This window comes from Sander lucioperca, chromosome 20, assembly GCF_008315115.2.
Source record: "Sander lucioperca isolate FBNREF2018 chromosome 20, SLUC_FBN_1.2, whole genome shotgun sequence".
Lineage (NCBI taxonomy): Eukaryota > Metazoa > Chordata > Actinopteri > Perciformes > Percidae > Sander > Sander lucioperca.
Genome location: NC_050192.1, coordinates 18,268,219 through 18,293,452, shown reverse-complemented (window position 1 = coordinate 18,293,452; position 25,234 = coordinate 18,268,219). Strand labels below are relative to the sequence as shown.

The following is a 25,234-nucleotide window of genomic DNA, read 5'->3' as shown; positions in this document are numbered from 1 at the left end:
CCACCCCTGCTGCGGTTTGACTGCTGCTGTTTGACTGCACTCCAGCAGCTCGGCATGCTCAGACAGATTACAGAAATGCAGAATCAGAAAGAGAATGCGGGTGCCATTCATTGAGCAGAAATCCCCTGCCAACTTACCTCATGACACAAATGGAAAGGCCTTGAATGTGGATTTTACAAGCAACAGCCTGAAACAGGATGTTAGCATCCGCCGGTGTAGCAACACCCAGAGCAGGAAATTCCACCATAAGACAGTTTTGTGTGTGTGTGTGTGTGTATGTGTGTGTATTTCGTAGAATATCATACAAGTTGTTGTGCATACGTTTTCATCTGATATCATACAAACCCATTCATGTACAAATACATCAAATACATGTAATGGAGATTGCTGGAGCCTTACTAAAATGAAACTATAGGAGCCTTTTGTGTTCAAAGGGATACTGTGTCTTCACTGTAAATTCAGGGGCTGCATCCTCCAAAAGGATGTAACCTACATATGCAGGTCCTCCAGAGGACTTGAAGACCAGGCTGAACCTGAGCCTTCTTTCCCAATTAGATGGGCTGGATCTCACTTCACTTATTTGAGCAGCAATGAGCAGGGGTTTCCCCTCCCTATGGTTTCCCTCTCCTCGCATGATTTCCTCGCGTTTTAGTCCGTCCCACGGATAAAGCATGGGAGAGCAAGGCAGGGAGTCAAGTGGAGGGGCCAAGGATGAAATTTAAGAACCTGGGATGCAGCCAATGTGAAGCCTTCAGATACCCAAACTTACATTAAAGTGCTCCTCATTAACTTGTGGTAAAAAGAAAGTTTATTAACATGCAGTTTCCCTCAAATGGTTGTTTGTGTTACCCTTACTTGTTCTGATAATTTTCGTTCCATCAGAAATCACATGTCTACAGAGGCTGCCAAAATGTTTTTACATTCTATGCTTTTCACCCATCTGAATTATTGTTTGACAAGCTGGTCCCAGGCCAACAATAGCACACTGAAACCACTTGAATCACTATACAAACAATCCATACAAATTTTAGATAAAAAAACTAAGCGTTTCCATCACTGCTTAATTTTGAAGAAGTACCAGCTTTTAAGCTGGGAAGACCTAATGAAATATGTAAACGTATGTCTGATATATAAAGTCACTCACAACCTAGCTCCACCGCCACTTGGAGCCTATATCAACAGAAGATCAGATACTGCACGAGTCACAAGGGGATCCTCAAGAGGAGACTGTTATTCCGCTGCGGAAAAGTTCTTTTAGTCAGTCAGCCTGGTCCATCAGAGGGTCAAGAGAGTGGAACTCAATCCCTAACCACATCAGACAGTTAAACACATATACGTCTTTTACTAAGCAGCTAAAACACTGGATGGTCAATACATATACATGTCAGCACTAACACTATCTATTATTCTGTTAATTTGAGTAAACATATATGAATTTTACTTATTGTTTCCCCCTAGTTTAATACTGTTTTTATTGTTCTTAATGGCTGTGTCTGTTCTAATTCATATTGTTTTTTTTCTCACTTCATACCGTGTCGTATTGCCTCGTTGTATATTTTTCTGTTTTTCCGTTGTGTCTTGTCTTATGCTAAGTTATGTGTTGTACTTTGTTTTGTTGTTTTCTGTCTCTGTGACGTGTTATGCTAAGTTTTGTTTTGCTTGTGTTGTTTTTTGTTTTTTTGTATTTTAAAAAGCCTTTTTTAACATCGAAGGCAGGGGACTACAGATGAAAAATAGCCTTTTGGCAAATTCTGGCTTTTTTAACCCATGAGAAATGATGCGTTTTATTAAGTTGCGCCGTCCCCTTCCATAAATAAACTAAACTGAAACTAAAAGCTTTGTGTCACTTCACAACAGCAGTATGTTCTATTACTGTATGTGAAATATTATTTAATTCATTTATTCGGCCTCTGAAAACAGACATAGTCTAAGAGGCTTAGTGTCCACTGTCATAACAGAATAATTCTGACTTGCTGCAGGGTGAGTTATAGATATCATTACCGCCATCTTGTGGCTGCTGGAGGAACCTACAACTGAAGACTACACAAATGTACATGTCACTGATAAAATAAACTTTATTTATAACAGACTTTTTTTTTTTTTAAGTCGAGAGCCAAACATTTCATCCAAACCAGCTGCCATTCCTTCTTTATTTAGATTATATTTTTTTATTCACCCAGCCAAATATAATCACATAAACAGAGATAGGAACAGTTTCATCTCTTCTTAAAACCATTCTGTCGACTATAAATTATATATAAACAAAATTCAGATCCCGAAAGAGTGGATGATGCAGTTTCATTGAACTCTTGCGATCATCACCAGCAGTTTGAACTGAGGCCTCGGTTAGTGGGTGAGAGGTCAGAGGTCAGAGGTCGGTGGTCAGGTGAGGGAGGGTTTGGGTTTATATTTCACTCTGTTGAAGTCATCGACTGTAGTTTCCACCGGAGGCGTCTTCCAATATTCCTCCAGACCCAACGTCAGACACAGAGCAATGGCCGCCATCTGCAACACATGTCCATCAATGCTCCAACACATTCTTAGAAGTACATCATCTTTGGGGTTTTAAAAATATCATACAACATAAAGATACAGATGATGTAGGACAGAGGACGGCCAATTACTTGATGTCCTACGGTCCTGTGATGACGTCCAGGATACATGATAACATATGTCAGATTGAAGGGACCCTAATCACTCCGCCCAAGTAGCAGAAGTAGCAGTGCTTCGCCTTCTGAGAATATAGTTCCCAGTGTGTATACAGTTAGAAGATGGCTGTGTCTCATGTGACCTTGTTATTTGTACATGATGTGACTATACAAATCACAACATGTAAATAGGAACATGTTGGCGTTATTTTGTCACTTATTGGGAGCAGTAGGCTAGATGGAGCCAGTTACCTCCAGGATCTGTGCTAAGCTAGGCTAGCGGTGGGGGCGTCAGACAGAGTTACGACACGCACAGAGATGAGAAGGGTATGTATGGACTTATCTAACTCTGGGGGATACGGTGAATAAGACAAAGTCCCAATACGTCGGTGTGTTCCTTTAAATAATCAAATATCCATCCAACCCCAAGGTGGACCCCTTCCAGAAAACCCTATCCTTTTTTTTTTAAATGTTATTTAACCTTTCTTTATACAGGTAATCTCATTGAGACACAGGGTCTCGTTCTCAAGAGAGACCTGTTTGAGAAAATGAGATGGAATATGCTGAAACATGGGCATCCGTTGAAGCGTTCTTACAGTCACTATAAAAGAAAAAAATGGAAAATTGAAAAGGCAAATATGATTTTCTGTGAGGGTGCACGGATAATAGGGGTATGGTTTTGGATCGTAAATTTTGTGTGTGTTTGTTTGGTCTGATATTATGTACGTAATGCATGTATGTCTTAAATTTACGTTGGAAAAAAAAAAGAGACTGGTTTAGAAAAATACCACAACAATCAGTTACAGACAGATTTACCAATTGTACATACAATATTTAAATGAAAAAAGATTTAAAACTCTAAAAATAAAAAAAAACAAGAACAAGTTGTCAAAGAGGCTTTTTCCAGTGCCCTTAAAATGAGTCTAGAATCCCCCAGCGGGATCAAGCTGGGCAGCTTGAGATCCTGCTGCAGTGTATTCCAGGTTAAGAGGGCAGAAAAAGTCTCAAGATGTACTGTAAATTATTTTAGAAATTCGTTTGATGCAGATTGTCATGGTTTTCCATACGTTTTTTCTCTTTTGGCTGCTCTGTTATAGCCAATATAATCAGTTGCTGTAGTCCACGTGTGTCAAACTCAAGGCCCATGGGCCAAATCCGGCCCCTCCCAAATTTAGATCTTGCCCGCATAACAACTTAGGTTTGAGACTCAGAAATTCCCACCCATATTCAGGCCTGTGAAACAGGTTGTTGTGAGTCGGTTTTTGCTTGATTACAGCTTTTTTAGGGCTTTATGTGGGCCAAATGTGAAAGTATGTAAAACATTCAATAAAACAGTCAAAAATATTTGACTCTTTCGATTATTCAGATTATGTCAATAAACTACACATGTCTGGCCCCTGATGTGATTATCATTTCTAGTGTGGCCCTTAGTGAGATTGAGTTTGACACCCCCTCTGTACTCCATTGTTTACATCATCTTTGTCCATTATAGGGAAGTTTCAAAGTAGCAACATAAAAGACAGAGAAAGATAAATAAAAAAGTTAAACTGAAAAGGAAAATGTTGTGCAATATTTTACCGTAATGGTGGCGAAGGCTGAAATGATTCCTATCTTGAGTTTGATGGGGAAGCTCAGGTAGCTCTTCAGGATGGGACCACATGGCTGCAGGTCAAAGGTCAACATCAATAAAAACATATATATCCTCCCTCACAGGGGGGTCAATGTTAAGATAAGTAAAAGAGAAGCATTCACGCTGGATTAGTCTATTTCAATTGAAAGTTGGGTTTGAATATTAAGTAAGTAAGTACATTTATTACTAGAGCACATTTAAACACAGCTTAAGCTAACCAAAGACAAAGGGTGTTTCTCAATCTCAAGAATGCAAAGAACAGACTTGTGTTCTTGGTGAGAACGTTCTTGCTGGTTGTTCTTGGAAGAATGAGCTCGCAAGTTCACATGCACAGAAAACTCTGTTAACAGTTTGAGACAGATGCGTTCTTGCTGGTATTGCTCAACACCCCCAGCACAGAGGCTACCTGCAGGGCTCCAAAATAACAGCTAGAAATAAAAAACACAACAATATAACTTTGTATTAAAGAAATCTCCAGACAAGAAAACCTCACAGTGTTACAACTACTGCAATAATATTGAAAAATAAAACTTATTGAGCTTTAATTTGATTGTTTATGGTTTAGCTCAAACACCCATTACTTATTCAAAAGAGTGGAACGCGATCCCTACTATTATTAGTGTATTAGTTTAAGTCAGTTTAAATAAAAAAATAAGTAGGCATATGCACTGGTGTGTCCTATGTGTTCCTATTAGTGTTATGTGGAATTATCATTTCTATATTATTGTAGTGCACTGTATATGCCCAGGGACAACAGATGGAAATTAGCAATTCAAATTATAAAGGTTGGTGTCTCCCCTTTAGTCTACATAACATGTCATAGCATGTTACCACTTTATGTACAACTGTTCATTTATCATACAGACTGAAACTCAACTCTAATAAATCAGAAAACAAATACACCAAAAAAAATATGAACTAAATACTAAATCTAATGTATAGCCTATGGCATCATTTAAACAAGAAACCAGTATCTCTCTGTCCCCCGCCTGTGTGTGTGTGTGTGTGTGTGTGTGTGTGTGTGTGTGTGTGTGCGCGTGCGTGCGTGCTTGTGGAGTTTAACTCCGAAAAGATAGTTAACCACAGGTTCCTGTTAATCTTATGATGGACATGTGTGGTGATATTTAAACAAACGATCCGTCAACGGTGAAATAAAAGCCTCTTATTTACGAGACCGGTCTGAGAGACCTCCGGCTTACAGCGAGGTCTCCGAGCGTGACCGTCCGAGCGACGAGCTAGCAGCCCCGGCAGGCGCAAGCTGGCTGCCGCGTCACTTTATGGAGCTCCTCAACTCCGAAAACTTTGGAGCAAGTTGCCAATTCGGCAAAGATTTAAGCAAGACTGCCTATATTCGAAATCTAAACCGTTCATTTCTCGCCTAAAATGTTCTCAGAAGTGAATTTAGTGATGAATAAGATGGCGAAAATTGTTAAAATTGTCCCGTTTTTGGTCTGTCTATGTACCGGAACCCCGACCCTCACTGAATGCCGAAATGAATGTTGGGATACGGGTGATGCCAAGTTCATACAAGTTACCAACCAATGCATCCTCGGTAAAAATCTTCTATATTTTGGCCGTTTCTCAATCTGTGTTCTTTTATTGACTTGTGTTCTTGTGTCCCTGTGAAACGTCATCTCGTGTTGCCCAAGTACTGTCCCAATACACAAGTTCGCATTTCACCAAGAACAGTTAAGATTCCCGGAAATGTTCTTGACACGCCCATTTTACCGAGGATGCATTGGTTGGTAACTTGTATGAACTTCGCTGCAACCGTATCCCAACATTCATTTCGGCATTCAATGATGGTCGGGTTTCCGGTACATAGACAGCCCAAAAATGGGACAATTTTAACAATTTTCGCCATCTTATTCATCACCAAATTAACTTCTGACCACATTTTAGGCGAGAAATGAACGGTTTAGATTTCGAATATAGGCAGTCTTGCGAAAATCTTTGCCGAATTGACAATTTGCTCCAAGGTTTTCGGAGTTTTCGGAGCTCCGTGAAGTGAGGCGGCCGCCAGCTTGCGCCTGCCCCGGCCGCTAGCTCGTCGCTCGGATAGTCACGCTCAGAGACCCCGCTGGAAGCCGGAGGTCTTTTAGACCGGTCCCGTAAATAAGAGGCTTTTATTTCGCCGTTGACGGATCGTATGTTTAAATATCACAACACATGTCCATCATAAGATTAATGGGAACCTGTGATTAACTGTCTTTTCAGAGTTAAACTCCACAAGCACACACACGCACGCACGCACGCACACACACACACACACACACACACACAAGGGGGAGAGATATATACACGTTTCTTTTCGGGAGACTTGTTTAAATTATGCCATAGGCTATACATTTACGTATATATAGATTTAGTTTTTTTTGGTGTATTTGTTTTCTGATTTATTAGAAGTTGAGTTTCAGTCTGTATGATAAATTAAGAGTTGTACATAAAGTGGTAACATGCTGACATGTTATGTAGACTAAGGGGAGACACCAACCTTTATAATTTGAATTGCTAATGTCCATCTCCCTGGGCATATACAGGGCACTACAATAATATAGAAATGATCACGATCATGAACACATAGGACACACCAGTGCATGCCTACTTATTTTTTAATTTAAACTGACTTAAACTTATACACTAATAATAGTAGGGATCACGTTCCACTCTTTTGAATAAGTAAGGAGTGTTTGAGCTAAACCATAAACAATAAAATTAAAGCTCAATAAGATTTATTTTTCAATATTATTGCAATAGTTGTAACATTGTGAGGTTTTCTTGTCCGGAGATTGTTTTAATATAAAGTGGTTATATTGTTGTGGTTTTTATTTCTAGCTGTTATTTTGGAGCCCTGCTGGTAGCCTCTGTGCTGGGGGGGTTGAGCAATAACAGGAAGTATGCATCGTCTCAAACTCTTAACAGTGTTTTCTGTGCTTGTGAACTTGCAAGTTCATTCTTCCAGGTACAACTAGCAAGAACGTCCTCCCCAAGAACACAAGTCTGTTCTTTGCATTCTTGGTATTGGGAAACGGCCTCAGTCTATGGGTAAAATGGGCGTGTCAAGAACATTTCCGGGAATCTTAACTGTTCTTGGTGAAATGCGAACTTGTGTATTGGGACAGTACTTTGGCAACACGAGATGACGTTTCACAGGGACACAAGAACACAAGTCAATATAAGAACACAGATTGAGAAACGCCCAAAGATCACTATGGTGCTGTATAAAACATTGAAATGTAAAAATAAAAAGTAGAAATAAAACACACATACGGAAAAGCATCACAACAACAACAAGCAGCGATTTAGAAATACAGACGTATAGACAACAGAATGGGTGATTAGTGTGCTGAAAAGCACACTGATATCTAAAGGCAGCTGGTTCCACAGTCGTGGAGCAGCAACTTCAAAGGCTCTGTCACCTTTTAGTTTGAGTCGAGATCGGGGGCCATGGAGGAGAGATTTGTCCTCAGGTCTAGAAGACCTCGGGGCTGAGTGCCTTTGAATAAGATCTGAGATACAGTATAAGATGGTGCCTGACCATTAAGGCAATCAACAGGATCTTAAACTGGATTCCAAAGCACAAATCAACATCAGTTTGTCCAGATACATACCACGACAAATGTAAAAGGTAGTTTTAAGGACAAAATGTGCAGCGCTGCAAAGATTAATTGATTGGTCGATTAGTTGTTGTGGTGGAAATCTGAACAGAGAAAACTTTAATAAAAGGTTTGAGACAAATTTGTTCCTGATCTGGTTTTATTTCATATATACATTTATGGAATCAAGTCCTGCAGAGATACGCAGCACAGTAACGGACGTTGACCCACAAACTGAATGCGGGCACAGACTTGTATATCGTTTACAATAAATAGGATGAATAGGACATATCATAAAGGATGGTCTGGTTATGTAACCTAGTTTACCACTAAGTCAAAGGGAATCCTTTACAACCTAAGATAATCATGCCCCATAAATGAAGAAGCATTAATGTACACTTGAAGCTTTCCAAGATCATTTATCAAGCAAGTAAAAAAAACTGGCCAAACCCAAACTCCATTATCAGTACTTCGCACCCAAGTTGTTGAAAGGAATGCCAATCACATTACAAAACATTCCACTCAGCCACTGCATAACTCCCCTTTAGTTACTGCCATCAGGCCGCCGCATAAAGTCCCTCAAGCCAAGAAAAATACTTACAAACTCTCCTTCATTCCCACTGCCATAAACATCCTAAATATAAAGTAATGGCCCACACAATAACACTATGCCACTTTGCACACATATATTGTATTGTGTATACTGTGTAACTTATTAAGTCATTTTAGTCATTTTAGGTCTTTCATACTACTCGCTACCGTTGTAACTCTAAATACTATGTCACCTCACAGAGCCGCAGCTGCTGCTATGCCCGGTGTGTTCCATACAGATACTAAAAGCTGATTTCTGTCGGCGCTGAGAGCCACTGACCAAGCGTCAGTATTTTACGAGTTGGGAGTGACAACGGGTTGTCTAAGACAATTTTCTGTCACAACAAATAATAATGATAATAATAGAATAATAACAACAATAATGTTTTTATAAATCGGAATCTGAATGATGACCTCTCCTGGAACCATCACCTTATCGTGGTGGAGAGGTTTGTGTGTCCCTATGAACCTGAGGGCTGTGTTGTCTGGAGCTTTGTGCTCCTGGTAGGGTCTCCCAAGGCAAAGTGGTCTCAGGGGAGGTGCCAGACAAAGAATGGTTCAAAAACCCTATGAAAAAACGAGGTAGAGATGGAGTGACCCTGCCCAGGCCCAGATGGAGGGCCCGTCAGCGAGCGCCTGGTGGCCGGGTTTGCCACGGAGCCCGGCCGGGCACAGCCCGAAAAAGCTACGTGGCACCTCTCTCTCCAACCCATGGGCCCACCACCTGTGGGAGGAACCGCTGGGGTCGGGTGCGCTGCCACATGGGTGGCAGTGAAGGTCAGGGGCCTCGACGGACCAGACCCGGGCAGCAGACGCTGGCTCTGGGGACGTGGAACGTCACCTCTCTGTGGGGGAAGGAGCCGGAACTTGTGCGGGAGGTGGAGCGCTACCAGTTGGAACTGGTGGGGCTTACCTCTACGCACAGTCTCGGTTCTGGAACCATACTCCTGGATAGGGGTTGGACTCTTTTCTTCTCCGGAGTTGCCCAGGGTGTGAGGCGCCAGGCGGGTGTGGGGATACTCACAAGCCCCTGGCTGAGCGCCGCTACGTTGGAGTTTACCCCGGTGGACGAGAGGGTCGCCTCCCTACGCCTGCGGGTTGTGGGGGGGGAAACTCTGACTGTTGTTTGTGCGTATGCACCAAACAAGAGCTCGGAGTATTCGGCCTTCTTGGAGACCTTGAATGGAGTCCTGTATGGGGCTCCAGTGGGGGACTCCATAGTTCTGCTGGGGGACTTCAACGCGCACGTGGGAAATGATGGAGACACATGGAGAGGCGTGATTGGGAGGAACGGCCTCCCTGATCTAAACCAGAGTGGTTGTTTGTTGTTGGACTTCTGTGCTAGTTATGGATTGTCTATAACGAACACCATGTTCGAACATAGGGATGCTCATAAGTGTACTTGGTACCAGAGCACCCTAGGCCAAAGGTCAATGATCGATTTTATAATCGTTTCATCTGATCTGAGGCTGTATGTTTTGGACACTCGGGTGAAGAGAGGGGCAGAGCTGTCAACTGATCACCATCTGGTGGTGAGTTGGGTCAGAGGGTGTGGGAAGACTCTGGACGGACCTGGTAAGCCCAAACGGGTAGTGCGGGTAAATTCGGAACGTCTGGAGGAGGCCCCTGTCCGACAGACTTTCAACTCACACCTCCGGCGGAGCTTTTCGTGCATCCCTGTGGAGGCTGGGGGCATTGAACCCGAGTGGACAATGTTCAAAGTTTCCATTGCTGAAGCTGCGGTGGGGAGCTGTGGTCTTAGGGTCTTAGGTGCCTCAAGGGGCGGTAACCCACGAACACCGTGGTGGACACCGGTGGTCAGGGAAGCCGTCCGACTGAAGGAGTCTTTCCGGGATATGTTATCCCAGAGGACTCCGGAGGCAGTTGCAAGGTACCGAAGGGCTGCAGCCTCTGCCGTGAAAGAGGCAAAGCAGCGGGTGTGGGAGAAGTTCGGAGAAGACATGGAGAAGGACTTTCGGTCGGCACCAAGGTGCTTCTGGAAAACCGTTCGCCACCTCAGGAGGGGGAAGCGGGGAACCATCCAAGCTGTGTACAGTAAGGATGGGACGCTGTTGACCTCAACTGAGGAGGTAATAGGGTGGTGGAAGGAGCACTTTGAGGAACTCCTAAATCCGACTAATACGCCCTCTATGGTAGACGCAGAGCTGGAGGATGATGGGGGATTGTCGTCAATTTCCCTGGTGGAAGTTGCTGAGGTAGTTAAACAACTCCACAGTGGCAAAGCCCCAGGGATTGATGAGATCCGTCCAGAAATGCTTAAAGCTCTGGGTGTGGAGGGGTTGTCTTGGTTGACACGCCTCTTCAACATTGCGTGGAAGTCGGGGACGGTGCCTAAGGAGTGGCAGACCGGGGTGGTGGTTCCCCTTTTCAAAAAGGGGGACCAGAGGGTGTGTGCCAATTACAGGGGTATCACACTTCTCAGCCTCCCCGGTAAAGTCTACTCCAAGGTGCTGGAAAGGATGGTTCGGTTGATAGTCGAACCTCAGGTTGAAGAGGAACAATGCGGATTCCGTCCTGGTCGTGGAACAACGGACCAGATCTTTACTCTCGCAAGGATCCTGGAGGGAGCCTGGGAGTATGCCCAACCGGTCTACATGTGCTTTGTGGATCTGGAGAAGGCGTATGACCGGGTCCCCCGGGAGATACTGTGGGAGGTGCTGCGGGAGTATGGGGTGAGGGGGTCCCTGCTCAGGGCCATCCAATCTCTGTACGACCAAAGCGAGAGCTGTGTCCGGATTCTCGGCAGTAAGTCGGACTCGTTTCAGGTGAGAGTTGGCCTCCGCCAGGGCTGCGCTTTGTCACCAATCATGTTTGTAGTATTTATGGACAGGATATCGAGGCGTAGTCGGGGTGGAGAGGGGTTGCAGTTTGGTGAGCTGGGGATCTCATCGCTGCTTTTTGCGGATGATGTGGTCCTGATGGCATCATCGGCCTGTGACCTTCAGCACTCACTGGATCGGTTCGCAGCCGAGTGTGAAGCGGCTGGGATGAGGATCAGCACCTCTAAATCTGAGGCCATGGTTCTCAGCAGGAAACCGATGGAGTGCCTTCTCCAGGTAGGGAATGAGTCTTTACCCCAAGTGAAGGAGTTCAAGTACCTTGGGGTATTGTTCGCGAGTGAGGGGACAATGGAGCGGGAGATTGGTCGGAGAATCGGCGCAGCGGGTGCGGTATTACACTCAATTTATCGCACCGTTGTGACGAAAAGAGAGCTGAGCCAGAAGGCAAAGCTCTCAATCTACCGGTCAGTTTTCGTTCCTACCCTCACCTATGGTCATGAAGGCTGGGTCATGACCGAAAGAACGAGATCCAGGGTACAAGCGGCCGAAATGGGTTTCCTCAGGAGGGTGGCTGGCGTCTCCCTTAGAGATAGGGTGAGAAGCTCAGTCATCCGTGAGGAGCTCGGAGTAGAGCCGCTGCTCCTTCGCGTCGAAAGGAGCCAGTTGAGGTGGTTCGGGCATCTGGTAAGGATGCCCCCTGGGCGCCTCCCTAGGGAGGTGTTCCAGGCACGTCCAGCTGGGAGGAGGCCTCGGGGAAGACCCAGGACTAGGTGGAGGGATTATATCTCCAACCTGGCCTGGGAACGCCTCGGGATCCCCCAGTCGGAGCTGGTTAATGTGGCTCGGGAAAGGGAAGTTTGGGGTCCCCTGCTGGAGCTGCTACCCCCGCCACCCGTTACCGTATAAGCGGAAGAAGATGGATGGATGGATGGAATCTGAATGATATTTCTTCATGCCTAAGGCACTTGAGGGCCATGCTGGGGCCCGGCCAGGGGTCAGGCAGATATGTCGCTGTGGAATGTCAGACAGAGGCCTGAACAAGGCTGAACTAAGTTATCCCCATCGTCCATTCATCACAGTAGATTACTGTCCTTCCATCACAAGACATTGTAGGGTTTCCCCCGTATGAACACAGCATTCATTTGAGGCATACTTTGGTTACATATTCACTCCATAAATCCATCTAAAGTTCAGAAGTTTCCACTAGATGATGCATTAGGTGGTTTCCATCATAGCAGAGTTCAACTTTTTTAATAATTGATTACTCAATTTGAGTTATTTTTCATGCTAACTTCTCTGATTACAGCTTCTAAAGTGTGATTATACTCATATAGTTTCTTCACTCCTCTGTGATAGCAAACTAAAGATCTTTGAGTTGTGGATGAAACAAGACGTCATCTTGGGGTTTGGAAAACACTGATCAACATTTCTCTCCATTTTCTGACATTTTCTAGACCAAACAACTAATCGATTAATCCAGAAAATTATCAACAGATGAATCGACAACGGAAAGAATCGTTAGTTCCCGCCCGTATAATGGTTGATTTTATGTGTAGTAGTAGTAGAAGACTGTTGAAGTGGAAAATTAAGCACCAAACACAGGAAGGGAAAGAGAAGAGAAGGAAAGTCAGGAAGCAGTGTCAAAGGGAAGAAAAATGGAAGATGGAAAAATAACAGAAAGAAGAAGGCAGAAATGGGGAAAGAAAAAAAAAAGGAATGTCAGAAACAGAGCAGAAGTAGTTGAAGAGAGGAAGAAAGAAAGAAGAAAGCATGAGAGCAGGTGGTTAAGTTACCTCGGAGTGAACCCATAGTTTCTCTGTGGGCTGTTGGTCTGGAGGGTAAAAGTTGGGGCCCACCATCACACAGCGCCCCTCTGAGCTGGAGTTAGCAGACTGAGAGCTGTGAGACAAAGACAAGAAAAAGAATAAAAACTTTAGCCACGTTCAGACCAAAAACAAACAAACTGCCGATTTGTCGCAGGGTGGTGTGACTGTGGGAGTGTCACTTAACAAACGGCACATTTGTGGGACGTGTTATTTTACCCCCCCCAATGTAGTAAGCTTTCAGACCGTTAGATCGTTTATGGATTTCGATGTTTCCCACCGTACTTGAAGGCAGCTAAATATTACAGGAGAAAGAGAACGAATAGAGACGAGCGAGACATAGCAGTGCTTTCTTGTTGTAGGAAACATTCAGCGACAGTTGTGTTAGGCCAGATAGAAACAACAAATTGTCTGCAAAACGTGTACGCTGTTGGCATCATGTTGTGGTGACACAATTCCGCTTGAAAGAGTTGCAGTTGAAAAACGCTGCCTGTGGAAACCCAGCGTTAAGCAGCATTTTTGGAACACAACCGAGACCAAAGACACAAAAACATAACGCTATAGTCCTGTTTGTCCCTCTGGTGCAGGAGCCTAAAGCTGTCAGCTTTTCTGTTGTTCATCTTTGTGCAGTTTTTCGTGTAACTCAAGAAGAAATCTGAGAATTCTGCGAGGAATCCAGAAAGTTTTCCAGAAACATGCTACTTGTAGATCGTGTCTAGCGAATCGGAAAATCAGCCAGTTGTAGGCTATGAATTCTTATAGAAAGTCGAGAAAAAAAACAAAAAAAGATAAACCGTTTAAAAAAAAAAACTACTGTGCCATAAACTTGCAAACTTATCTAGAAGTTCAAAAGCTCTGAGTGATTACAAAACTCTTCTAACTACTCAAAAACCTTTCTCACAATACAAGTAGCTTGTAAATGTGCATAGATTGTAAAATCATTTGAGAAATGTATAAATTCTTCTAGAAATTCAAAACTCATAACACTCAAGTTTCAATGTCTTCTAAAAACTCTTTTCAAGAAACGTACAAGATGCCTTTAAACGTGTCTAGAAAATCATAAAATCATTTCATTAATTCTTCTAAAACTCTAAAAACTATTAAAAAAAAACAACTCAACAAACTTGCAGACTTGTCTAGAAGCTCAAAAGCTCTTTAAGTGACTTCAAACTCCTCTAGAAATCCCTAATTTTTTGAGATATCTGGAAAACTCAAAATCGAAATCAAGAAATCTGTCTAGAAGCTCAAAAACCTTTTTAACTGCAGTTAGTTTGTAAATGTCAACACATCTGCAAACTTATCTAGAAGCTCAAAAGCTCTTTTTAAGTTTTTTCGTGTTTTGCTGTCTTACCTCTGCTGCAGGTCGGAGGCGGGCGGAGTGCAGAAACAGGTGACAGGAAGTTGATTCTCCCAGTCCTCAAAACTCCTCAACCCACAACAAGAGTCCTGACAAACACACAAGTCAAGTTATCTCCCTTGCACTTCTGACTGGTCCATTAATGAATTCTGCAAATTTAAAAGAAAATCAATTATCATCTTGGAATATATAAAACTAAGATTATAGACATCGGAAATTGGAGTTAAGACTCATTCAAACGAAATACAATAATAACCACTAGTCTAGTCTATATCCTTGTTTAATTTAGGGGATTATTCAAGGTGCTACCGGATGTCTTTAATTTTTGGCCGGATGTCCGTCAACTTCCTCTTTCTTTGTGTTGTAATTTTAAACTCCGGTGGATTTCTGAGGACTATGGTTAACTGCTCCTCAGATCTCTGCAGGGTAAATCCAGACAGCTAGCTAGACTATCTGTCCAATCTGAGTTTTCTGTTGCACGACTAAAACAACCTTTGAACTAGGGATGTCCCAATCAGGTTTTTTTGCCCTCGACTCCGAGTCCGAGTCATTTGATTTTGAGTATCTACCGATACCAAGTCCCGATCCGATACTTCTATAATATATAAAAAAAAAAGAAGAAGAGCGAAAAAACAGATCCAGGATGTTCCTTATTTTTTATTTAATTCACCTTATTTTAACATTCAACAACTCTGTTAACAAACAAGCACTTCTGTTACATATCTCACAGTTTGCTATGGCAATGTTGTTGTCATCAACTTTATAATACCTCCAGACCGCAGACATACTCGCGCTTTCCGCTTCAAGCTGCTTCCGTGTTCTACTTTGCCGGCATTTAACCAATGCAACAAAGTGAAGTCATGCCGCACGCGTTGCTGTTTCTGTGTGGAGTCAAAAGGGTCTAACTCTGTGCCACCGCATAACTATAGATGTGTTAAAAAATAATGAGAATATATATACATATATATCCGAGTCCTGATCGGGAGGTAACGTCCAATTCCGATCAAGTCTGAAACCACGTGATCGGGCCCGATTTCCGATCACGTGATCGGATCTGGACATCCCTACTTTGAACGTACACGTTCCGCCAAAACAAGTTCCTTCCCAAGGCTATTTTGCAGCAGCACCATTAATGCATCCGGCGCTTAGCACCGCTTAAGACGATTGTGATTGGTTTAAAGAAATTCCAATAAACCAGAGCACGTTTTTCTCCCATCCCGGAATGCTGTGTGGACTAGCCAGACCTTCCTTCGCAGCGCTGTGGAGGAAGGTCTGGCAAAGTGAGACTAACCACTGTCAAACTGTGATAAACAATTCTGCAACTTTGTGTATCTTTCCTGATGTTTAGCTTTTCTCGGCTGACAGTTTACAGTATGTGTGGCGTGAAAGAGAGAGACACGGAGACAGAAAGAGCATGTGGTTTATCGGGAGTTTATCTGTGTGAAGTGTTTTAGAAAATAGTGAAAATGTAGAGGAACAGTTCTATAAATATTTATAGGCTATGGTCAGAGCCGTCACGGGGGGGTGCGAGGCCCTGTGCGAACTTAACATGCAAGGCCTTGCTCATGACATGACATACACCGCGATGCACGCGTAAGAGTCACTGTTAACCCGTACGGGGACTGCCGTTATTCAGACAGCTATATAGTCATATCCTGTGTGTGTGTGTGTGTGTGTGTGTGTGTGTGTGTGTGTGTTCTCGTGTACCTTGCTGTGTGTGCATGTGTTAAATGTGGACGTACGCCCTCTGTCCATGTTGCTGAAATACGTGCCAAAATAAAAAGGATGAAAGGCATTGCCACAGAGATAGTTGTATTTGTATTTTGGTGTTAAAGCAACACCAAAGATTCTTTTGTACCTTAAAATAATGGTTCCAAAATTGTGTCAGTGGTTCATCAACTCGTAACAGGGTGAACGGCACTCCTGCATTCGCTTTGCGGCCCTCTATCGGCTATAACCGCACTATGCAAGTTTGCCAGATCGGGTAGCGGATCTGTAGTTTGAATGAGACATACGACAGTGGTAATGGACAATTCCGCTTGCAACCTGTAGGGTGACCAAAGAGGAAAAGTGCTTTGGTGTTGCTTTAAGAGAGATAACGGACTATTTAGCAGTCCGAATAATAGGCCGTCTGACGTACGGCATGGCAGTTCAGCTGCGTGTCACTTTATATTCTTTCTATAGCTTTACATAGCGTCCGACTTACCATGCTGAATAAAGCGAAAGTCACTTTCCTTGACAACTTGCCAAACTTCGCAATAAAGTCTTTGTAGGCCAGTGTTTGTGAAATCGGTCGCGTTCTCTTGTAGCTGACATTGTTTCTCCCATCTCCTTCTTCCTCGCTCGCACTCTTGCAGGGCGCATTAACATTACCATGGTAACAGCGTAACATCATAAATGATTTTTGACAAACCAGAATTTCATTTTAGAGCACATCGAGTCAAAAACAGGCATACAAAAATATTGAATGTAAAGAAAAAAAAAAAAAAAAAACTGCATGATTGCAAATCAGGCAGGTGTGAAGCCCCCTGAGGCGCGAGGCCCCCAGAGGCGTGAGGCCCCCAGAGGTACGAGGCCCCCAGAGGCGTGAGGCCCCCAGAGGTACAAGGCCCTGTGCGCACGCAGTTGGCACCATGCGACCGTTCTGGCTAGGGTGATTATAACACCAGCAAGAAGTACTGTACTTAAGTACAATTTTGAGGTAGTTGGACTCTACTTGAGTACTTCAATTTCATGCTACTTTTTTGATGCTACTACTTTTGTACATTTTACTTAAATAAAGTATTGCTACTTTTACTTAAAGTAAAACTTCTGCATTGCTTTATTTCCTGTATTTCTTTCTTTATGTCTCTTACGGAGGCCTGGAGTTTGTTTAGTTTAGTCTGGATGCCACTCTCTGCTCTGTGGAGGGGAGTTACGTTGAGAAACACCTCGTCCACTACACCGCCCATCTGCAGAACACAGATACAGAAGAATTAAACAGTGATGGAGAAACAGTCAAGATAACACCGCAGTAGATAAAAAAACACTCCAGTAGTTGCCTGCCTACCTGGACCAGATGACCAAATCATAGAAGGCCGGAGAAGGCCGGAATGGAATTGCGTAACACTTAGCCGAGTGTAGAAAAAACTGTTGAAATCGGAACGTTCAGAACAGTTTGAAATCTGAACGTTTTAGCTCACGGGGGTTTCTCTGAAATACCTCATTATTTGAATTTTGGCCAAGTTTAACATGAAAATCTGACATTATAACATTATAGATATGACAGAAAATACGGAAAAGCATAATAGTTCCACTTTAAGTAGTACTCCCATGAACGCCAGTTTTCTGGGTGAAGGCAGAGGTGTCGGACTTGGAGGAGGGGGGGGTTGAGACTGAGTACCCAGGGCCCTCATGTAAGGAGGGCCCAAAAGATTCAAGCTAGCTTGAATAGCTGTGGATGCTGGGAGGGGCCCATAGAGAATGCCTTTCTAGAGGGCCTAGAATTTGGTGCTACGCCCCAAGGTGAAAGTCTTGTGTTTTCCCTGGGACACAAACACCCATCCACCTCAATCTCCTTACGCCTCCAAGAGTGCTCTTGTACAGCAGCATCCAGTGTGGTGCATACAGTAATAAATACCTGGAATTAAAGTGCTTTACTTTTCGTAGCAATATGTACGAATGGTTCATGAGAACAGCCTGAAAAATATGGTCAAAGGCAAGTGATGTGGGCTATGATGAATACGGCAGCCTCTAGGGCGCAGCAGTGCGGGAGCTAAGAGTGGATTGGGCAGTATAAAAAAGGTAACAGAGACACAGACAGGTAGAGTTACCTGAGCTTGAACATGAACCAGCGGTGAGGCAACAACCATCATAGCCACAAACTCCACGAATATCAGAGCGGAAAACTGGAGGAGATAATCACAGGTTAGGTGTGTGTGTGTGTGTGTGTGTGTGTGTGTGTGTGGCTTTGTGGTTGTGTCTTTGTGTCTTTGTGTGTGTGGTTGTGACTTTGTGTGTGTGTGTGTGTGTGTGTGTGTGTGTGTGTGTGTGTGTGTGTGTGTGTGTGTGTGTGTGTGTGCGTGTGTGTGTCTCACCACCAGCAGTAGAGGTTTATGGTCCAAAGACGCAGCACAGATGCCCAGAACTGACAAAACCACAGTGATTGGACCGAACACCTGTAGGACCAGTAAGCCGTCACTACTGGACAACTGGGAGGGAGAGGGAGGGACTGAATTAGAAATTTAGAATTTATTATATATATATTATTATTATATTATTTTTCAATTAAGCGGACAATAGAGAATAATTCAAAGCTCTGTGATTTATTAAAATGCACCTTTTTGTCCGCAAGCTAGATATATTTTATAAAACCTAGATTTTCTAACACAGTTGTAAATACTTTATACTGAAGATTGAACCAGGAAAATTTAATGGCTTTATGATGGACAGTTTTTTTTTAAAGCATCAAAATTGATGAGGCAAAACCAGAGATATCATCTTTTTTTATTCCACGCACTGTCTTTTCTTGCTACATACATTTGCTATTACCCACAATGCAGTTCTGCAAGAAAATTCTGTCAGAGATGTGGTGTGCTAATTAGCAGCTAATGTAGCCTCTGGCCTGCAGCAGAAATTAACGGCGGGCTTAAGAGGTCGGGTAAGCTAAAATAGCTAACACTCAAGAATCAATGGATATATAAAGAGACTCTCCGTTTCATCAATAAAGTCAGAACAGATAAGCCTTGTGTTGTCCTCGGGTCTAATTTGACCCATTTTCAAAAAGTTTCTATATCAGAAAATTGGGTTTTCTTTCAACCAAATTGTAAAAAAAAAATATCTGGATGGTTCCATACAACGTTCCTCACAGGTAAAATAAATGATCAGTTCACTACTTTCATTGAATTTGGGTGTTTTATTCAATTATATAGCATCTAAAAAAGAAGTAATACAAGAACGTTGAAAAAAGTGACCAAAATATTGGAAAAAGCTTTAAAAATGTGGGGAGAAAACAAAAAAAGCGCAACAAAAACATTGAAAAAGTGACAAAAATACTTGTAAAAAAAAAAAAAAAAAGAAGTGACAAAAATGCCTGAAAATTGGGAAAAGTGACAACAATGTAAAAAAAATAAATAAATAAAATGTGGCAAAAACATTGGGAAAAGCAAAAAAAGTGGCAAAAAAAAGACCAAAACGTTGGGAGAAAAAGTTTTATTTCAAATTTTGACCCAGAAAAACAAAAATTGCATGGTCGAGAGGAAGGCAACACAAGGATTAAGAAAACAGCTGAGCAAAATGAATCTGTAAATATTCTGGAGAAAGATATACAAATTGTATCAAAGTAATAACTATATATATATATATATATATATATATATATATATATATATATATATAATGTTTTTTTTTTTGTTTTTGTTTTTTTGGGGGGGGGGGCTTTTCCCTTTATGGTACAGTGACAGTGGATAGACATTAAAGGGGGAGAGAGATGGGGGACGACACGCAGCAAAGGGCCGCAGGTTGGATTCAAACTCAGCCAACATGGGGCGAACGCTCTTACTGGGTGAGCTAGAGGCCGCCCCGTAATCACTATATTAAAATTGCAAATCATTGTATTATTATTTTAAACTAAATATTTCAAATGAAATATTTATTTTTGTTATATACATTCAAATGATTATAATGTATCTAATATGTATTTGTTTGTATTATAATTGTGTGTGTATATATATATATACTCTAATTACCGGTATTATAATGTATCTAATATTTACTTATTGTATTATAATTGTGTAGATTATGACTTAATTTTTGAATAATTTATCTAATATCTTTATTTTTTTAAATCATAATAATTATTTATTTAATTATATCAACTGTTTCATATTTTATAATTAAATGTCCAGGCTGCACCCAAATACAATTAAATCAAATATATATTTATGAATATATATATATTTTATTAAATATTGCAATCATTTAATGAAGTGGAAATGGACATAAATTCATTTATTGTTTTGCTTATTCAGTAACTTCGTCTATTTTTTTCTAACTGACTTCATTTAATGAGAGACATTACTTACTTATTTGTGTCACTTATGTGTTCAATTATTCATTCAACCAGTGTTTCATCCCTTCTCAATTAAGATAATGATGTTACATCTGGTTTTTGGAATGAAAAATGGTGCTCAAACAACAGACCAACAGGCGGCACACGGCAGTAAAACTTTAATTTTATTTGTTGGGGATACACACACACACACACACACACAGTGCGTTTCACTATCTTTGTGGGGACCCGTCATTTACATAATGCATTCCCTAGCCCCTTACCCTAACCTTAACCATCACAACTAAATGCCTAACCTTAACCCTTATCCTCACCCTAACCATAACCTAATTCTAACCCTAATCCTACAACCAAGTCTTAACCATCAAACAGCCCTTTAAAGTTGTGGGGTCCCTCATTTTAGTCCCACAAAGCTGGCTGGACCCTACAAGTACACTGTATTCCCGGTTTTTGGACCCCTCGGAAATAGTTAAACAAGAACACACATATACACATACACACACACACACACACACACACACACACACACACACACACACACGGTTACCTGGGTAACCATTATATTGCCTTCGACGGAGGAAAATCCGACGCCTATCATCACCACACCAGACACCTGTGGAGACATAATGAAGTCAGATTAAACCGCAGGAACTGTGCATGTGTTCGTAGAGGTTTCACAGAGCAAGGGAGTCTTTAACAGCAGCAACATTCCTGTGAAACTGTTGTTTTCCCTTCGGAGAGACGCTCATCAGACTCCCATCAGCTGGGAGCTCTGACGTCGTCTGTCTCACAGTCAGTTTAAAACTTTCACAAACATCATCATTTCCCTCAATTTCCTCCGTTTAAAGTTTCCAGACTCCAGTATCAGCTTTACGGAAATATTGTCACACTGAAACATGTTCTTGCAACAAGGATTTATCTCAACATCAGTTGTTACAGCTACCTATTTTTAGCTTGAAGTTTCAAGTTATTTATTGTCATAACAATTACAAAGAAGTTAGCAAAGAAAATGTCAGATCTCAGGCTCCGTCCAACAATGTGTATTAAATATGTAAAAGAAAAAAACGTAAGTGAAAATGAGAATCTAAGATGTAAAATAATGCAGAAGTTAGAAATACATTATAGGCCTAACATATATAAAATACAAATATATTTGTGTAAACAGAAATGTAGTAAGTGTTTATGCTGAGGTAATAAATATAAATACAGAAGTGTAAAGTTGTTGTGAAACGGTAAGTAAAAGTGTATGAAGGTAAATGATGCAACAGTGACTAAAAATACTAATATGATTAGATTTTCAATTTATGTTATGCTGTGATGATGAACGTCAAACACATATCTGAAATATCTGCAAAACAAACAACAAAACACTGACACAATCCATAGTGAACATGTGAAGACAAACATATGAAATTGAATGAAACAAAAACAAACCTAATGCATACATAAAACAAACTATAGCATGTAACAGAAACATCAAACCTTTCCAAAAGAGAAGTGAAAGTCTTACTGTCGGGTTGAACTAATTACTATAATCAGATGATATAAAGTAAACAACAACACAGGAGTCAAAACAGGAAGCAGGAAAACAGGAGCCAGTAAACAGAAATCTCCACCATGGAATATCCCCAGTGTTTGTTTGTTACTAAAATTGAAAATATTAGAATATAAAAGCTGTTTACCAGATAGTTATAATAATATTGATTATATTGATATTGATTACTAGATTATAATTTGAAAAACAAATTAAAACCACAAAATTAAAACACAAACAATCAGAATTTACCAAAGACCAAAAAGAATTAAAAAAAATAAAAGTTCGAGAAGGAGCAGGCAGAAGCATACAGCTTATTAGGTCCTGCCCCTACTTCACAATATCATATTATTACAAAACAAATATATATGCAAATACAGCATACAATCTTTCAGGTCTTACAATAACTTATACAACAATATACAACAGTACCTTTACATTACAATTCCATTCCTATGTTTGATACTCATACTTTGAATATTTTATTATTATTGTGAAAAGGGAACGAGTGGATGGATATATATTAATAAATAATATTTTGTGGAGCTGATAGGCCTAATTAGCTTTGTATCAACTCCTCTGGCAATGGCTTGAATGTAACGGACGTTCATTCATATAAAATTGTTGCGCACTTTAAACGTGCACTATGAGTTCCTGTATGGTTTCAGCGCAATTTCATTTTTGTCTCAAATCGTAGGCATCTCTCCTTGATCCACTAGCTGCCTGTCCCCTGAATACACTGTGAAAAAGCCCGGTCTCGGGAGACAACACAGGGGTCGTAAACGTCAAACAAACACTAGGGGCACAGGCTGTGCACCAAAATACAACAAACCATTCCAGCCAATCACTGACAAGATGGTTGGGGGAGGGGGTGGGGGTTAGTGAAAGTTAGTTAGTTAGTCATGACAGTTATGGAAACATGGGGAGAGGGGCGAGCTTGCTCTGTTATGTTTGGTATTTACATGGAACGTCAACAGAAGTGACATCATGCAGGTACTCATAGTGCACCTTTAATGCAATTTAAAGTGCTTTACTGTGTTGGAAATTTGATTTAGCTATAGTGTACAGTAGGCTACATTGGACACTGCTTTTCCAAATGTTTCTCTGTTCTTGACCCTTACAAATAACCTTATACATAAAAATCATAATCATGCATTTGACTGTCAAGCTAATAATAAGATCACACAAACATAAACAGTTAAACAACTGGAGACTAATGAGCACTAATATAGAAATTATAAAAACAGAAAAAGGCAATAAGAGAGAAGAATTTAAAGACAAAACATTCAAAACAAGGGAGCATTATAAATAATATACAAATACAAATATTATATAATATTAAATAAAATATGTTTATAAATAGCCAAAATTAAGAAGTTTAAAAATGTCTTCACTTTCTGCAGTCAAATCTAAAATGCTTATAAAAAGAGCATCAGTTTGTCCTGAGTCATCAGCAGACGCAGTCACATAAAGCTGCCTGTCATTAGCATACATATGTTAAAATGTAGAGGCCCAAAAATTGATCCTTGAGGAACCCCACAAGTTATTTTGAGAAACCATTGAGGCAAAGGACTTCTTACATAAAGTTGAGACATGTTCCTTCAGTCTCTTTAGAATAATTCAGTAATCAACTGTATGAAAAGCAACTTTCAGATCAAGTCGACCCTAGTCCATATCCACAACGTTCCACTTCCGTGATTGCTCCGGTGTCTCAGGAAATTCCGCCGGATGCATGTCCATTTCCTTTTGCTTTCTTTGTGTTGACACTCCGGTTGGGTTAACTGCTGGTGAATCTAGACAGCTAGCTCGAAATCTGTCCAATCTGAGTTTTCTCTCGCACGACTAAAACATCCTTTGAACTTACATGTTCCACCAAAACAAGTTCCTTCTTGAGGCTATTTGGCAGCGGCTCTGTGCTGATTGTGATTTGTTTAAAGAAATGCCAATAAACTAGAGCATGTTCCTCTCCCATCCCAGAATGCTGTGTGGACTAGCCAGACCCTTATCCGCAGCGCTGTGGAGGAAGGTCTGGCAAAGCGAGACTAATGCGAACCAAACCCTATTGTTTTATTGTACTTTTACTTATTGTTTGTATTAAAGATAATTCTGTTCTTGCATTAAGACCATTTAATGTGTCTGAACGATAAAATGTGTCAGAAGAATGCCCTTATTAATCAGATTTAATTGATATTTAGAATTACATTTTTCCCTCCAGCATACAAATCTTCTATAGCTATAGATCCATTGCAATGAAAATGAAAAGACAGAGCTGCGTAAGCGAAATAAAAAAAGTTAAACCAAAAACCTACATTTCTTTTCCTTATCCAATAATTCTCCAAGTTTCCAGCTGCTCATCATCATCACCACATCACATTCAAACACAAACACGCAGTTAGCTGTTAGCTGTTAGCTTACCAGTAGCAGCACAGTGACACAGATGGCGAGTCCTCGTAAGTAACTCCTGCAGCGAGCCATGACCGCTGTCTGAGAGAGCCGAGCTAAAATAGAAACAGAGCAAAGACCAGAGCCGACTCTGTGTGTGTGTGTGTGTGTGTGTGTGTGTGTGTGTGTGTGTGTGTGTGTGTGTGTGTGTGTGTGTGTGTGTGTGAGAGATGGATGTTGTTTAAAGCTCAGGAGTGTTTGGCTGCAGTGAGAAGAACATGACCAAGTTTGGAAAATCAGCTGGAGAAGAGAGAGAGGAGAGGAAATGAGAGTGGAGAGGAACCAAGAGAGGAGAGGAAACAAGAGAGGAGAGGAGACAAAACAAGTGAGGAGGGGAGAGGGGAGAGGAAACAAGAGAGGAGAGGAAACAAGGAGGGGAAAGGAAACAAGAGAGGAGAGGAAACAAGGAGGGTAGAGGAAACAACAGAGGAGAGGAGAAGAGGTTACTCCGGGTAACAATTAAATCTAGGCCTAATTGAAAGAAAAGGAAGATGAGTGATTGTGAAGTGGATATGAAGGGAAGGAAGAAAAACAGGAAAAGGGACAAGAAAGAAAGGGAAAGTATGATGAAGATGAAAGAAGCAACAAGTGTAAAGGAGGGGTGGATATCCTTAATACTTTATAATAACAATTTATAAAATGGGTTGTATAAATAAATAAAGTGCTTTACAGAACAGAAACAGGTTGAAACAGTCCAGCAGCCATTTCGCAATCAGCAGCAGACTCAACAAGGTGCCTCCTCATCGACTACTTCCTCCAGCTG

General features: G+C 41.4%; 1 protein-coding gene across 2 annotated transcripts; it reads right to left on the bottom strand.

Moving 5' to 3' along the window:
• Positions 1–2,057: 2,057 nt before the first annotated feature.
• LOC116047898 (23 kDa integral membrane protein-like) lies at positions 2,058–24,731 on the bottom strand. 2 transcript variants are annotated; one of them, XM_031296921.2, is made up of 9 exons: positions 24,445–24,727; positions 21,043–21,108; positions 18,523–18,636; positions 18,259–18,333; positions 17,302–17,397; positions 14,441–14,535; positions 13,060–13,165; positions 4,227–4,310; positions 2,058–2,505 (listed from the first exon to the last, which is right to left on the bottom strand). In XM_031296921.2, the coding sequence occupies exons 1-9, from the start codon at positions 24,502–24,504 to the stop codon at positions 2,383–2,385; spliced, it is 819 nt and encodes a 272-aa protein (XP_031152781.1). In that variant the 5' UTR covers positions 24,505–24,727; the 3' UTR covers positions 2,058–2,382. The 2 variants fall into 2 exon arrangements, with proteins under 2 accessions (XP_031152781.1, XP_031152782.1); XM_031296922.2 differs by lacking the exon at positions 17,302–17,397 and having other exon boundaries at positions 24,445–24,731.
• Positions 24,732–25,234: the final 503 nt, after the last annotated feature.

Excerpts from the sequence above, each read along its gene's own strand:
- LOC116047898 (XM_031296921.2), bottom strand. The coding sequence starts at position 24,504 with ATGGCTCGCTGCAGGAGTTACTTACGAGGACTCGCCATCTGTGTCACT. Across the intron at positions 17,398-18,258 it reads TGGTTCATGTTCAAGCTCAG|ATGGGCGGTGTAGTGGACGA; the intron begins GTAACTCTACCT and ends TGTGTTCTGCAG. Across the intron at positions 2,506-4,226 it reads CAGCCTTCGCCACCATTACG|ATGGCGGCCATTGCTCTGTG; the intron begins GTAAAATATTGC and ends CATGTGTTGCAG.